General features: G+C 41.3%; 1 protein-coding gene across 1 annotated transcript in view; it reads right to left on the bottom strand.

The window, feature by feature from the left end:
- The window catches only part of MYO10 (myosin X), a 243,549-nt gene that overhangs the window by 145,412 nt on the left and 80,379 nt on the right, over positions 1 to 17,758 (bottom strand). The window contains exon 3 of the mRNA XM_077269704.1: positions 11,654 to 11,812. Within this exon, the coding sequence (XP_077125819.1) occupies positions 11,654 to 11,812 (159 nt within the window). The remainder of the gene's footprint in view (positions 1 to 11,653; positions 11,813 to 17,758) is intronic.

Below are 17,758 nucleotides of genomic sequence, written 5' to 3'. Positions count from 1 at the left end.
GATTCCTTTTAAAGGGATGCAAAATGCAGTAAGACTAAGGGTACCGTCACACTAAGCGACTTTGCAGCGAGAATGACGACGATCCGTGACGTTGCAGCGTCCTGGTTAGCGATCTCGTTGTGTTTCACACGCAGCAGCGATCTGGATCCCGCTGTGATATCGCTGGTCAGAGCTAGAAGTCCAGAACTTTATTTCGTCGCTGATCACCCGCTGTCATCGCTGGATCGGTGTGTGTGACACCGATCCAGCGATGTGTTCATTTGTAACCATGGTAAATATCGGGTTACTTAGCGCAGGGCCGCGCTTAGTAACCCGATATTTACCCTGGTTACCATTGTAAAAGTAGAAAAAACCCACTACATACTCACCTTCTGATGTCTGTCACGTCCCCCGCCGGCGGCTTCCCTGCACTGAATGTGTCAGCGCCGGCCGGCCGGAAAGCAGAGCACAGCGGTGACGTCACCGCTGCTGCCGGCGCTGACACATTCAGTCAGTGCAGGAAGCTCTCGGCAGCAGAGCGTAACCCTGTGGATGCCGGGGGACGTGACAGACATCAGAAAGTGAGTATGTAGTCTTTTTTTTTACTTTTACAATGGTAACCAGGGTAAATATCGGGTTACTAAGTGCGGCCCTGCACTTAGTAACCCGATATTTACCCTGGTTACCCGGATGCTGCAGGGGGACTTCGGCATCGTTGAAGACAGTTTCAATGATGCCGAAGTCATTCCCCCGATCGTTGGTCGCTGGAGAGAGCTGTCTGTGTGACAGCTCCCCAGCAACCACACAACCACTTACCAACGATCGCATCGCTGGTCGTGATCGTTGGTAAGTCGTTTAGTGTAACGGTACCTTAAGGTCTAAGGCTAACCATAAACATTAGATCGCTTGGCTGACAGCCATCTCTGCTGATTCTCCCATACACAGGCGCGCTCGGTTGGCCGAGCGCTCCTGTGTTCTGTAAGAGAAAGCCACCAACTGACACTTCGAGAGATCGTCAGTCTGAAAGTGGACATCTGCGATCAACATCCCTCTCAACCATCAGCGGGCTACTGCCTCCAGACACATTGCACTGTTGGCCAAACATGTCCATAACGGTGGGTTCAGCCAACATTTATCTAATGTGTATGGGGACATTAGAACTACAGAAGATGCAAATCATTTGTACACAGCCTAGGCAAAAGCTACAATCTCTGGACATCAGCCACAGTCTCACCAATGGCTCCAGAACATTTCTGAAGGATAATCCTTGTATCAATTTATTTATTTTACTCACTTATATAGCGCCATTAATTCCAGAGCACTTTATAGTCATTATCATCACTGTCCCCGATGGGGCTCACAATCTAAGTTCCCTATCAGCATGTTTTTGGAGTGTAGGAGGAAATCGAAGTACCTGGAGGAAACACACACAAGCACTGGGAGAACATACAAACTCCTTGCAGATGTTGTCCTTGGTGGGATTTGAATCTAGGACCCCAGAGCTGCAGTGCTAACCACTGAGCCACTGTGCTTCTTTTTAAAGCAAAGTGCAACTAAGTAAGAAATCAATGATTCTTACACAGATAAATAGGCCTATATTTTACTATACTTGGATACATGCACTTAATGTGGATAAAACAATTAATAAATAGTTTTGCATAATTTTTTGAATAACATTACTAAATTCTTCAGTAATTGGGTTTTGCATGCTTACTGTTTAGTGCTTTGGGGACACATATGATACTCTCTGCAGCTGGAGGCCGCTTTTACCACAATTGAGAAGTATGCAGCTCCAAAGATAGAAGTACTGGATTAAGACTAGCTTTTATTTGATATCAGGACTAAGGTTTCCTGCTCATAAAGCCGTGCATTCCGTGCATATTCTATAAAGTGTGGGAAGGCAGATCTGTAAATTACACCATCCCATTCAATGCTGGAAAATATCAGACTATTAACAGTTCAAAGCAATTACAAGATAACTGATATTTATCTTAAGTATTCTTCGTAAAATTATTAACACTTAATGTTAATAAAATCATAAGACAAAGGAGATAAGGCAAATATTTCCGAATGGTAAAACCAAAATGTACATTAAACAAATCTTTTGACATGCGCAATGCCATTGGCGCGGGTACGTGAGGTCAGATTGTAAACTGAACGCTTTGTGGAATTTGTAAAACGTTTCACTCTTTAGAATTAGTCAGAGGCTTTGAAAACTGAACATTTTACACTGTCTGCTTATACTCCTAAAAGGTAACAGTACTGCACCACTAAATGTAATCGTACCTTACCAAAATTGTGTTAATGTTGTAGCAGAGCATGAAATTCATTAAGTTTTCCTGTGATTAAACAAATATTGCAGACCTTTTATGCCACAGATCTCAGAGGGGACTGACAAGACACAAGTGCAATTTTAGGCAAATATGGATGTGACTTCAAAACTCATTTTCTCAGGAATGGCACACTGAGTTACTACAAGATAGGTATAATTTATTATTGTGGTTCAAGGACCTTTGTAGCCATAGCACGAGTTCGATTACTAATAACATCCAGATAGGTTCCCTTTAAATATGCTCAAAGTAGTAAGTTATACTTATGCTTTATTATTACAAGTGGCCCTATGTTGATATCACTGCCAGACACAGACCAAAAAGGGCCACTGTGCAAGAATAGTTTATGGGTCCTTTACAGTGCAATAAGTCATCATAATGCAACATTTCACCTGCTTTGGAGGTGGTAGTGGCTCCCTGACCTCTCGGACCCCTGTGTAGCTTCACACGTTGAACCCATGATATGTCCAAACCTGGTTCAGCTATCACCACTGGTCCTGGATTTGGTAGTTTCCCCTCCAATCCTTGTGTTTGTTGCAAAATTTTCCAGTCTATGCGTCATCAGTGCTTTGTGTGAATGGGAGCTCGCTGTCTGGCTCATTCCAATAACTAAACAAGTCCCCTTCTCTGTTTATGCATCAGCTATGAACAAGGTTGGTCTTAGCTATTGAAATGAGCAAGTCAGCGAGCCCCCTTAGTACAAGTACTATTGATGTGCTGACACTAAAGAAAGCATAAGACCAAAAGTGGAGCTGCTGAAATCTTGGACTTGGATGAACTGTGACATGCCAAGCAAATAAGTTTTATGGTTCAGTATCTAAGGTATATTTAAGTATATTATTTTTTAAACTAGATAACCCTATTAAAAAGTATATTGAACATACATACCGTATATATTTTTTATTTTATTTTCATTCCACGTCAACCATTTATTCTACATGTAAGAGCTTACACATAACACTATTGTTGTCTGAACCCACCGATATCAATGGAGGTGCCCAAAAGTCTAGTATGTATAGGGTCCCCAGTAAGGTAATTGTCAGGGGAAGTATTGATCCAGCATGTCCGATTTTGCATTGTCAATCCTATTGGCTACTGGAGATAAGCTGCCACCAGTCATATCCGGGGATGGCTGACTCATAGAGAAGACAGGAGTAGACATGAGCGAACCCGAATGCCAAGCACGGACTTCTCTCAGAAGTCCTTTGCAATCTTCAGAGTTCTGGGGAAAGGAATTTTCCAGCTGACAAGTTTTGGTCCCCATTGTTGTTTTCAATGAGGTTCGTGTTCTGCTTCACGTTTGGGTACACTACTGCTAACTGAACCAAACTTTGGAATAAAGTTCAGGTCAGGTGCCAGAACCCGAACTTCCATCCCTAGACAGGAGCCCTTGCCCAGATGAATGTTCCTGTGCATGGGTGAGCAGCAATGGCTGCCAACCGAACGGTAAGCTGGACTACCATCTAATGTAATAGACCGGCTTTAGTATACAGCGTTTACCAGTGATGTGCTTAATGATTGTTTATGGATGAAGACAATTTAATTTTCTTTTCATCTTGTCACCTGCACTAGTTTACATTTTACTAATGGCATGTGATGGCCAGCTCACATTGGTGTTTTCTCTACGTAGAATGACTTACAGAAAATATAAAATTCATCTTTTTCTTAAGTGACCCAAATTTCTCAAAGATTGTATGGTCAGATAAAAAAAATTACACGTCTACCTTTAGATAAACAAGAATGTGATTTTTTTTGTGGTTCAGTTCACAGTTCTCATCGTGAGGAAAAGCAGACCTTGGAGCATTTACATGTGTTGATGTTGCAATTATGAGCCAGCCAACCAACCAATTATTATACCCATAGTCCAAATTAATACCAGCTAAGGTCACTTCAACAAGGATAAATGCATATTCTGATATGGAATACCATACAAGAAAAAGAAGTGATAAAGGAATTTTATGTTAAAAAGATGAATTTTATTACATGAAATAATTATATATACATGAAACAATGAAATACAATAGAAAAAACAGGGGGAGTAAAAACCACCAGGACTACATCGGGAAATAACACCGGCACCTGGAAACTCCAAAAATAAATAAATGCAGACAGCCCTCAACAATGCTATGCAACAGTGAGAGCTGTATATATAACAAGCACTTAAAGGTACAGCCTTAAAGTGTATATATTAGTTTGCAGGGCAAGGGTTAATAACCCCCAAAGCAAAAAAATCCTAAGAATGGAGGCAAAAAATAGGACAAAAGCAGACCAGACAATACAACCTAGGTTGTTAATAAGCTGGTAAGTGAATACACTAAGTGTGCCCAAAAATGCCTACAAAGAAGGAAAAGCTTGAACATCATGGGGTTAGATTACCTGTAATGCTGATATGGATCAAGAGAAAAGGCTGTGCCTGATTTGGAGTGCCAGTGCTAGGTTCCCGTGCACTGGCACTGGCACTCCAAATCAGGCACAGCTTTTTGCTGCAGTTTTGTATTCATTTTTTGCATGCGTTTTTGTACAGCAATGAAGGCTTTTTTGAGATAAATAAAGATATTTAAAAAAAAGTTTTGTGAAGTAATTTCTTGGTTTAACAGCACCTTTTTCATTCTGATGCAATGGCATCAGAGTAATGGATTAGGGCTTGGTGTCAGCAGCTGTCATTGATGCCAAGCTCTAGGTTTAGTAATGAAAAGGTGTCAGCCGGAAAGTAAACACAAACACACACACACAAACACACACATTATCACCAGCCTATGTAGGAGCGTTAAGAAAATGAACCTACATAGGCTGTAACCAAACAGCATCTTTCAATGAATTTAAAAATATGAAAAAATAAATTGCCTGGGCTCCCGCGTAATTTTTATAACCAGAAGAGAGAAAGCCGATGGCTGAGGCCTGATGTTAATATTCTCGGAAGGAGCCAATAACCATAAAGGCTCCCAGGCTATTAATATCAACTCATAGCTGTCGATTTAGCCTTTACTGGCTAGTTTATAGGAGAATCCCAGAAAAAAATTGACATAGAGTCCCTCTATAAAATCTAACCAGCAAAGGCTAGGCAGACAGCTGCGGGCTGAAATTAATTAGGAAGGATTACGTGGACTTTGGTGAACACTCAGGTGAGTATATGGTGGTTCATTATTTCTGATTTTTTATAGGCGACATGGGCATCGGGGATAAGGCGTTAAGGAGAGCATGTGCTGTTCTTTTATTTTACATTTTTTCTAGGAGATGAGGGAGTCAGGGATTTGGTGTTAAGCGAGAATAATGTGTTATTTTTATTTGAATATGTATGTCATTATTTTACTTCTTTTTTTTTTAAGTGTGGGCACAGGCGCCGGCTGACGAGAGACTACTTCTCCCATCAGCGGCTCCTGCTATTGAAAATGTTATCAGTGACAGCAGGCCTAGCCTGATAGGAGTAGTTTCATCAGCCCACACCTGCTGACCTTTGGTAAGCTTTTTACCGCAGGTCACTGCTGTGGGTCACAGTATCTCTGCGGGATCACGCTGACATCTGACAGCGTGATCCCGTAGCTCTCTGACAGTGGTACCGATCTTACTGACGGTAACGTTACCACCAATCAGAACCACCGCACTGGTGTTTGCCGTGCTGTCACACAGATGATAGTATGGGAAACACCATGGGAAGGTGGTAAAAACGCAAAGAAAAACTCAGCAAATCTGCGAACATTTTTATACCTGCATTTTTGCTGCTAATTTGACTGACTCACTTGAAGTCAATGTGTGGAAAACGCTAAAAATCCGCACAAAGAATTGACATGCTGCAGAAAAAAAAGCACTGCAAATACTCAAAGGAAATTTACTGATCATGTGCACAACACTTCAGGATTGTCATTTAATTAGCTTGCATAAGGATTCGATAGCGGTTTTGACCCATTTCCGGGCGGAAAAAACAGTGAAAATGCATAAAAACTGCACCGTGTGCACATAGCCACAGTTAATAGGGTGTTTTGGGGTCTAATTTCATCGTCAACCAGATACTTTATTTTGGCTTTTTATAGTGCTCAGAAAACCCCTTATATTTAGCCTGTATGCCAGAAATGAAAGAAGCATTGGAATAAAGTGAATTGTACATGATAGGAATGTTCCCTAGCATTGGTCTTCCAAAAATTGACTTACACCCAATTGGTAATTTTTTTTAACTTACCGTATTTATTTTCTATTGATTGTATATTACCAGTGCTAATTATTCTCTCATGTTTAAATTGTCATCTTTCACATTGATCTTTTTATCAATGCTATCATTATTACTATAATGTATTCCTATTATTTTATATAATAATCTACTAGATATACCATTCCGTTTAATCTATATTTACTCTGAGGCATTTTAGAAAAGAAGAATCTGAATATTCCAGTTTTCTGATTAATTTAGTCTATATGCAACAGTAGCAAAAACTACTCTAACGTGCCCTTTACAGTGGTAGTGGAGCAAATATTTGCTGATGATATTATAATGTGATATGCAATAAAATAATAACTATACACTTTCTCCGTGAGACCGAAATGGGTTAAAAATATCATGAGAAGAAAATAATTTAATTGACACTTCCGGATAGTGAAGCAATGATTGCTAGAGATTGAATGAACAAGATAATTAACCAGATGGTTCCAGTCTTCCCCAGGCAAGGACAGCTAAAATCTATGTTCAGTAGGCTTCAAAAATAAAATAAACTATATAAATCTTGACAAGCTGGATGCAAGTGCTTGTAATGGAGACATGGTCACCTTGATGTTGTGAGAATTGAAATGTACAAAACATAAAGCCAAACGCTAATTAGTGGAGTCATTGTATCTTTCGAGGTCAGCATTGTGGTGTTCAGCATCTATGGGAAATGTCCTATAGACATAATCATTTGCTGAAGGCTAAATTATGATGCACTTCTGTTAACTTATCAATGAAATAACAGACAAAGTACAAAAAATAAAAAACATCCTGCGACTGTTAACGCAACCATCCTATGGCCTAGATACTGGAACCACAACAAAGGCAAAACCCCAAATATCTTCAAGTAACTTTTTCAAGCTTAGTCACTTTTCATACAAGTCTTCATACTGTATTTAAAGGGGTATTCTTGCTTAAAAAAAATAATTTTGTAAAGCTTTCCCTATTCACCTCTTTGAGAGTTAGTCAAACAAGTATGGCTGGATTTTTTCATAGTGCCCACTGCCATGCATCCAACTGAACAGGCAGTTCGGGGGTCAGACTACACCTATTCTTGAGATGAGCCAAATCGGTAAGATATTTACCGTATATACTCGAGTATAAGCCGAGAATTTCAGCCCATTTTTTTAGGTGGAAATTGCCCCTCTCGGCTTACACTCGAGTCATACCCAGGGGTCGGCAGGGGAGGGGGAGCGGCAGCTGTCTAATAATACTCACCTGCTCCTGGCGCGGTCCCTGCACGTCCCTGGCTTTCCGGGTGCTGGCAGCTTCTTCCTGTAGTGAGCGGTCACATGGTACCGCTCATTACAGCAATGAAGATGGACCCGACTCCACTCCCATAGGGGTGGAGCAGCATATTCTTTACTGTAATGAGCGGTACCATGTGACCTCTCACTACAGGAAGAAGCTGCCGGTGCCGGAGTACCAGTGACTGCACCACGCCAGGAGCAGGTGAGTATAACGCAGTGCGCGATATTCACCTGTTCCCCATTCCACCGATGGCCGCCGCTGTGTCTTCTGCATCCTCTGCATTGCGGAGGATGGGGAAGATGCAGCAGCGGACGTCGGTGGAACACGGACCGGTAAATATAGCAAGTGCCGGGGGCCTGAGAGGTGAGTAAGTCATTTTTTTTTTTTTTTTAATCGCAGCAACAGCATATGGGGCAAATGTCTGTATGGAGCATCTTATGGGGCCATAATCAGCATTATATGGGGCAAATATCTGTATAGGGCCATGTGCAGCATTATATGGGGCAAATATCTCTATGGAACATCTTATGGGGCCATAATCAGCATTTGTGGAGCATTATATGGGGCAAATGTCTGTATGGAGCATCTTATGGGGTCATAATCAACATTTCTGCAGCATTATATGGGGCATTTTTTAATATGGAGCATCTTATGGGGCCCATCATAAACTGTATGGAGCATTATATGGGCCTCCTGATTCAATATGGATATTCAAAAACACTTAAAGGGAACCTGTCACCCCCAAAATCAACGGTGAGCTAAGCCCACTGGCATCAGGGGCTTATCTACAGCATTCTGTAATGCTGTAGATAAGCCCCCGATGTATCCTAAAATATGAGAAGGTTAGATTATACTCACCTGGGCGGGCCGTCCGATCCGATGGGCGTCGCGGTCCGGTCCAGGGCCTCCTATCTTCTTACGATGACGTCCTCTTCTGGTCTCCACGCTGCGGCTCCGGCGCAGGCGTACTTTGTCCGCCCTGTTGAGGGCAGAGCAAAGTACTGCAGTGCGCAGGTGCAGGGAAAGGTCAGAGGCCCGGCGCCTGCGCACTGCAGTACTTTGCTCTGCCCTCAACAGGGCAGACAAAGTACACCTGCACCGGAGCCGCAGCATGAAGACCAGAAGAGGATGTCATCTGATGGGGCAGCACGGTGGCGCAGTGGTTAGCACAGCAGCCTTGCAGCACTGGGTTCAAATCCCACCAAGGACAACATCTGCAAAGAGTTTGTATGTTCTCTCCGTGTTTGCATGGGTTTCCTCCGGGTACTCCGGTTTCCTCCCACATTCCAAAGACATACTGATAGGGAATTTAGATTGTGAGCCCCAACGGGTACAGCGATGATAATGTGTGCAACCTGTAAAGCGCTGCGGAATATGTTAGCGCTATATAAAAATAAAGATTATTATTATGATGAGGATAAGAGGCACCGGAAAGGACCGCGATGCCCATCGGACCGGACCAGCAGCAGGAACGCCCCTGGGTGAGTATAATCTAACCTCTTTTTCTCATCTTTTAGGATACATCGGGGGCTTATCTACAGCATTACAGAATGCTGTAGATAAGCCCTTAATGCTGATGCCTCGATTTTGGGGGTGACAGGTTGACTTTAAACTACTGATATCTCAATTAATTTTACTTTTATTGGTATCTATTTTTATTTTTGAAATTTTTCAGTGGGGCTGCATTTTCCGCTCTAGGCTTATACTCGAGTCATTAAGTTTTCCCAGTTTTTTGTGGCAAAATTAGGGGTCTCGGCTTATACTCGGGTCGGCTTATACTCGAGTATATATGGTAAGCACATCCTGTGGATATGCCATCAATGTCTTAGGTGCCGTGTTTCCAAAACTGAAAAATACAATATCTACTGTTTGGAGACTTCAGCCTTCGATTTGAGCTCATTTTTAACAGCATATCTTCACTTTTAATTTCCTCATGTTTTCTTGAATGGACTCAGATACTTGAAAGATAATTTTCATTCTCATATTGAGAAAAAAATCTTAGCTTTCACAAATAGTATAAAGGGAGTATACCACGTATGATTTGCAAACAAAACCATTCAACAATCGATAGAGTTTGAGAACATATATTCTTCTGGCAAAAAGTAGAAGGAAAATCGCACTCACCGTCCTGTTTTTAAAGCTTAATCACTTTAGATGAAACATTAAAACATCAAGGTGAATGGAATGCAAGGAGGTCGACTGCCGTTCCTCGCCTAACAGCGCTTCAACGGGTCCCTGTTAGGCAAGAAACAGCGGCCGTTCTCCATGCTTTCCATTCACCCATGCAACCCCATGTTTTAACTTTTCCAAGTTTTAGGAACGGGGTGGTGAGTGCAATTTTCCTTCTACTTTTTGCCACGCGTTTTGTGCTGCTTGCTACGCACCTTAAGTTCTGCAAGGTCTGGTTTTTGCACGACTCGCTATCCTTAAGGATCGGTAACAGATGGTGCTGGCCACACCTTTCCTTTATTGTGACATACACTCACCGGCCACTTTATTAGGTACACCATGCTAGTAACGGGTTGGACCCCCTTTTGCCTTCAGAACTGCCTCAATTCTTCGTGGCATAGATTCAACAAGGTGCTGGAAGCATTCCTCAGAGATTTTGGTCCATATTGACATGATGGCATCACACAGTTGCCGCAGATTTGTCGGCTGCACATCCCAAAGATGCTCCATACAAGGCAGGATGGATCCATGCTTTCATGTTGTTTACGCCAAATTCTGACCCTACCATCCGAATGTCGCAGCAGAAATCGAGACTCATCAGACCAAGCAACGTTTTTCCAATCTTCTACTGTCCAATTTCGATGAGCTTGTACAAATTGTAGCCTCAGTTTCCTGTTCTTAGCTGAAAGGAGTGGTACCCGGTGTGGTCTTCTGCTGCTGTAGCCCATCTGCCTCAAAGTTCGACGCACTGTGCGTTCAGAGATGCTCTTAGGCCTACCTTGGTTGTAACGGGTGGCGATTTGAGTCACTGTTGCCTTTCTATCAGCTCGAACCAGTCTGCCCATTCTCCTCTGACCTCTGGCATCAACAAGGCATTTCCGCCCACAGAACTGCCGCTCACTGGATTTTTTTTCTTTTTCGGACCATTCTCTGTAAACCCTAGAGATGGTTGTGCGTGAAAATCCCAGTAGATCAGCAGTTTCTGAAATACTCAGACCAGCCCTTCTGGCACCAACAACCATGCCACGTTCAAAGGCACTCAAATCACCTTTCTTCCCCATACTGATGCTCGGTTTGAACTGCAGGAGATTGTCTTGACCATGTCTACATGCCTAAATGCACTGAGTTGCCGCCATGTGATTGGCTGATTAGAAATTAAGTGTTAACAAGAAGTTGGACAGGTGTACCTAATAAAGTGGCCAGTGAGTGTATATTCTTTTGTATGTTACAAGTAATGTTTTGGGCACATTCACACATGAGTTTTTTTGATCAATATGATGTCTGTTTCTAAAAAGGACATCACATGGACTCGTAACGTAACATAATTATTTAAGCATCTGTTTTTTTTACGGATCCGTGTGTAACTTTCAATGCACACAGTGCATGTCCTATTCTCATCCATTTTCAAGGATTACAATCAAACCTATGAGGGATGCATTAAAATAGATGAAAAATGAAAGACATCTATTTTTCATCCTAGTTCCAACATTTTTTACCAGATTAATTGAAAAGAAAAATTGTGAAATGTTAAATAATTCAACAAATGTTCATTTAACTCTTTCAGCTGCTAAAATGAATGAGAAAAAAAAGATTGCAGAATGCATGTAAAATAAATGCAAAATGGTCTGTTCTTGACAGATGTAGAAATGGAAGTGGATGAGAGAATGTGCCTGAATTGGGAATAAGGTATACCTAAGGGTGAATCCTTCAGACTGCACAGAATAATACTTACATATATTTTGTTCTCCTGATATCTCTGATAAAGATTGTACATGATCGATCCCTCATGAAGATCGCAGAGCGCTGCCATATCTTCTACACCATTTTTACTGGTTGGATGCATAGTGGTTACCTTCTGCCGAGTAATTGTGCTTTGTTTGTATGTGAATACCTAAAAATGAGAAAAAATATATATTTTAGTAAATATCTAAGTTTCAAATGTTGCACAATTATGTAAACCCAAAATTTGTAAATTTTCGTGTTTTACATGGTATTTGTAAATCCTGTGGGCAGCTATCGAAAAATGGATTTGCTTATCACGTACCGTACTTGAAATTTTATCTGTGCGTGTTTTTCATTCTATTTTAAAAGTTGCTTATTAACATGAATACTAATTTTACATGATGCCTCAGATTTAACAAGATGGGACTCGTCTAACATCTTTCATGAGAGAACAGAAAAACCTTGCACAGCATTTACAGGGGTTTTCCCATGAACAAAGTTAATTTTAATCAACATTTTAATTAATAGATCTTTGAACAATGATAATTTCTGTAATTGGATGTGTTTAAAAAAATGTGCTGAGATAATCTTATAAATGTGTCCCTGCTGTGTACTGTGTAATGGCTGTGTCTGACCATACAGGAACATGGTCTGATCATACCACAGCTCCTGGGCAGATGGGAAGCAAAAGAGTATAGAGACATTACAGCAGGGGATCACAGCTGATTCTTTTTGTGAGATAAAACATTTCCCTGCCTGTTTTCAAGCAATGTTTTACATCAAAGAAAGAATCAGCTGTGATCCCCTGCTGTAATGTCTGTATACTCTCTTTTGCTTCCCCCCCTGCCCAGGAGCTGTGGTATTATCAGACCATGTTCCTGTATGGTCAGACACAGCCATTACACAGTACACAGCAGGGGCACATTTATAAGATTATCTCAGCACAGGGACATTTTTTATTAACACATCCAATTGTGAAACTTATTTTTATTTCATGATCTATTGACTAAAATCTACTTTGTCCATGGGAAAACCCTTTTAATGTGATATTAATTTTATTTTAATTATTTAGCTTCATTAATTCTACACCGCTTTATAGACATCAGCATCACTCTTTCTATTGAGGTTTACAAGCTAAATTCCATATCAGTATGTCTTTGGATTATGGGAGGAAACCCACACAAACACAGGTAGAATATACAAACTCCAAGCAGATGTTGTCCTTGGCGGGATATGAACAAATACAATGGCATTACCTCCAATCATCTCAATCACATGCCAATCTGGCACATAAGCCTCATTCTTATTTGATACTAACAAATACAACACATATAACAATTTTATTTATATAGCGCCAACATATTCCGCAGCGCTTTACAAATTATAGAGGGGACTTGTACAGACAATAGACATTACAGCATAACAAATCTCAGTTCGAATAGATACCAGGAGGAGTGAGGGCCCTGCTCGCAAGCTTACAATCTATGATATATATATAATGCAATTACTCCTCTATATCTGTATAATGTATAAATGTAAACTTAAAAGGCATTTCTGATACTGGTAAAAGTAATCTGGTACTAGCATAAAAAGTGACTGGTATTGCTCTGTTTGGTGTCTCAATGGTAAAAAAAAAAAAGTGTTCAATACTGCTGTAAAAGGTGTCTGATACTGCTATAACTGGTGTCTAGCATTGTATAAAATGTGTCTGGTACTGCGGTTTTTATGCTAATTTTCAGCTGCATTTACAGTACCAGCAAAGTCTATAAGATTTCAGAAATCTCATGCACACACATTGTTTTTTTGTCATCAGTATTTTGTGATTTGCATGTATTTTTTGGTCACAGAGCCGGTCACTTCTTTCAGCCTTTTTTCAGCGTTTTTCACCTATTGAAAGTAATGGGTGTTGAAAAAAATGCTGACACATGAATAAAGCAAGTACACCAGTATATGAAACCCATTTATTTTTGTGATTTTTCCAGGTGTTCAATCTTGTCTTGGTCACCTGAGATGGCAGTTTGGATTAGCACAGTTTGTTTAAATAAGTGATGCATACAAATTAAGCATTGGCCAACCAAGGTGTGAGATTGAACAATGCCTCTGGCTGACCAAGGTGTGAGATAGCACAATGTGTGAGCAACTCAGTGGCTGAGGAAAGTGTGAAAATTAAACAGTCAGTCATGGAAAATTATCCAGCTCCAGGTATTCCATAAAAGCATGTTTATTTATAAATCTTTAAAAAATATTATCACAACCGGCATGTAATGTCAGCAGCCCCCAGGGGGTAGTATATATAGGAAGACGTGATTTGAGCCTGGCGGTTCTTAATCAATGCTTCTGGGTGAGCTATTTTTTTCTTTTTCTATTTTCCTACATAAAGTTAAACAGTGTCCTACAAACTCAATGCACTGCCAGTGTCTTAGGTAAATTATTTCAGACCAATTCACCTCCCCCTGCTGTTACATTGGTATGTGTATTTTTTCATGAATATGTCTTGGTGACCTGAGTTCATACTTCTGTGGTGGAAGCAAAGCAGAACTTTGGGATCCTGAAAAAGGCAACAAAAACCGCAGCAAAACCCGCACCGTTTTTGAAGCTACTTGTCTGCCAGAACTTAGCCTCATAGTTCTTTAAGTGGTTCCTGATACTGCTTAAGGTTGCTTTTGATTGGTATTTGGAAACAAGTGAAAAACCATTAAGATTTTTGGGTAATAAGAAGGCACATAGCCACATAGAGAGGGAACCCTGACCTGGTTAGCCTTTCCACCGTGCCATAGATGGCCCTGTACTCTCCAATGGCACTGTTATGTGCCTAGCTTCCAGTGCTGTAATGAGGAAGGCAGTGGTCACATTAACTTGTGCCTAATTTGTACTGTGGGCTCTCGAGTGCTCTATGTACCGAATGCCACTGAATCCTAAATTCTCTTTTTCCTATTCCACTAATAAAAAACTGTTTTTGGCAATCAAAACTAAACTTGTATTTTTGCCTAGAATTTTTCTGTAAAATACTGTTTACATTAGCTATTAACAAGATGTTAATAAGAAAATATCAGGAGATTTAACACTCCCATATAAATGAGGTATGTGTAGAGGATGGCTGTGTACTGGACTTAGTGCGCATTAGAAGCTTTCATGAATTACTTCATATTTAGACATTGCATCCATTCATCCTCGACTCTTGGTAATTGTACAATTACTAAAATAAGCAGACAATTGTTCTCTGCATGATTACTATAAAAGTACATGCTATGTGTTTGGGTGCTGGAAAACAGTGTGAAACAGAAATACCTTAGAAATCCATCTGCTTTGGGGAATTCCGATTTGTATATATTTAGCAGCAATCATGTATACCCTAAACTTGCTGAAGCTCCAGCATCTTGGCCCTATGGTGGGGGAGTGAGGCCCAGGGTTCACGTTACAAGTTGAGGAATGCGGCATCCTGCAGAGTTGGTGCTGGGATGCCAAACTATTTCAGCAGCTCACTAACAATACTGCAAAAATATCCCTTCCAATGCAGCTATTAGTAAAAAACAATGTACATCAATGTAAGGAAGTCTATTCAGCTGAGCATTTCATTCACAGACATTGTTTCCAGACGTCAAGGTAAAATCATCTAGCGGCACACCCTCCGGAGACGTAAACATGACCTATATACATTCCAGGCTTTCTGGTCCTTTGTAAAATTGTGCTACTTTGGTACCTTACATGTCTATACAGTAAATCTCCTGAGGAGAGACTGGGTGATGAAAAACAGATGCGTAAAGAATATTTCAGCTCCTGTTTAATCATTTAGTCTAGGAGGTACAAACGTCCATGTGAGTAATGGTGCTCAATAGTGGAAGTCATGTTAGAGGGCCAACGTCATTCACCATAGAGAAGGCTTGTAATGCAAGAATACTAGAGAACGGAAAAAATGTTCTGAAAGGAGCTGCCTGGGCTGCTTCCACCAAAATACATAAAATGAAGAATTAAAAAACAAGATGTCTATACGTTAAATGGGTGAATCCCTTTCAAAAAACTTTAGGGTATGAACTTCAGTAGGTATTAAAAAAATGTAAGTATTATTTACCCTCCCTGTATCTAGCACCATCTCTATGCTGACGCTCCAATGTCTGTTGTTTGTCTGCAGCGATTACATCATGTAGACCAATCTGCAGCTAATCAGTGAGCTCAGCAGAGCCACTGAGCTCTGTGATTAGCTGCAGCACTATCGATGTGACTGAGCTGCAGACAAACAACAAAGACTAGGGCAGCAGTGGAGAGCCAACACTGGACCCAGGAAGGGTAAGTAATATTCATCCTTTTTTTTACATCTACCGTAGTTTATTCACAAGTCTTCTGAAAGAGGACCGACCCTTTAATGATAATATTAATGGCCTATAATATTAATAAATAGGCATTGAAATCCATAGGAGTCTGCTAATGTACACCATTTGTGGAGTGTCTTAATACTAAATAAACTAGCAGATATGAATAGCGGCAATGTGGACTGTCACATATAATAATGGTAGAACAGTGCTATTACGTGTTGCATGATTCACCAGACTTGCTCAAAGCAGAATACTAACTTCAGAAGGTCTCTCCAGATGACATATTACCACTTCATAGCCAACTTTGGTAAAAAAGAAAAATAATGGAACTCATTTTGTCTGCTCCTAATCTCTACTCTCAAAACCGTAAAGGGATTTTTTGAAATGAAAGGCCTACCTTCAGGTGCTCAATATTAGATCAGCTTGCTTTTACTCTCTGCACCCTTGTCTTTCATCTATTCGGAGGCCCTAAGGCCTCTGACATGTCCTTGTGTTTTAAGTAGAGATCAGCGAACATCGTTGGACCCTCCTTATAGCGCTTACCGAAGTATCTGCAGCAGGAATCCGGATACCTGGAGCGCTCCCGATAATCAGCTGTTCCGAGCCATAGCTGTTTCGCGGCTGTGTGACAGTCACCTTGCATGGAGAGCCTGTGTGTGTTGTGACTGTCACACAGCCATGATACATGCAGCTGCGGCGCCAGACACCTGCTGATCAGCAGCGCTCCAGGTATCCGGGTTCCCACTGCAGTTTCTTTGGTAAGCCCTATATCATGATCTGTTCCAGGGTTTATTACTGTCTGCCCTTTTATGGATGGATCATGTCAAGGGTAGTGTTGAGCGATACCGTCCGATACTTGAAAGTATCGGTATCGGAAAGTATCGGCCGATACCGGCAAAGTATCAGATCTAATCCGATACCGATACCCGATACCAATACAAGTCAATGGGACACCAAGTATCGGACGGTATCCTGTATGGTTCCCAGGGTCTGAAGGAGAGGAAACTCTCCTTCAGGCCCTGGGATCCATATCAATGTGTAAAAGAAAGAATTAAAATAAAAAATAGGGATATACTCACCTCTCCGACGCAGCCTGGACTTTACCGCCGTAACTGGGAGCCGTTGTACCTAAGAATGCGCGCTTGAAGGGCCTTAGATGACGTCACGGCACTCTGATTGGTCCGTAGCGGTCGCGTGACCGCTACGCGACCAATCACAAAGCAGTGACGTCACCTAAGGTCTTTCAAGCGCGCACCACAAAAGTATCGGATCTCGGTATTGGAATTCCGATACCCGCAAGTATCGGCCGATACCCGATACTTGCGGTATCGGAATGCTCAACACTAGTCAAGGGTTAACTTTGCTCTGCCTCATTCTGGGTTCAGGTTTGCTATTTAGCTCCCATGAATCTTGCTGGCAGTGTCAGCTATAGTTCTGTCTTCGGCTTGTGAACTTGACTCTGGAATCCCTTGGTTTGTCCTGCTGTGAACCCTGACTTGTCCTGTGTCTGTTATCTCCCTCTGTCTGCCCTTTCCCTGTGTTTGTCTGTTCTACTTGATTCTCTGATTCTGACCTCCTGGCTTGGCTATTGACTCTGTTTTGATTTGTCCCTATTGTACCGTATTTTGCCCAACCTGGTTTACTGATCTCTTGCTACGTCCTGACTATCTTTTCTGTTTAAATCCTTTTTGTACTGACATGCTATCTTGTGCCCTGACTCGGCTTTTCTGACTACTCTCTTGCCACTAGGTGGCATCTGTTCTGCTGCTCAGTGTGTGCAGTCTCGCTTCCCTATAAAGCTCCCC

The sequence above is a fragment of the Ranitomeya variabilis genome, chromosome 6 (genome assembly GCF_051348905.1).
Source record: "Ranitomeya variabilis isolate aRanVar5 chromosome 6, aRanVar5.hap1, whole genome shotgun sequence".
In the NCBI taxonomy this organism is placed as follows: domain Eukaryota; kingdom Metazoa; phylum Chordata; class Amphibia; order Anura; family Dendrobatidae; genus Ranitomeya; species Ranitomeya variabilis.
This window is presented reverse-complemented; position numbering and strand designations above follow the sequence as displayed.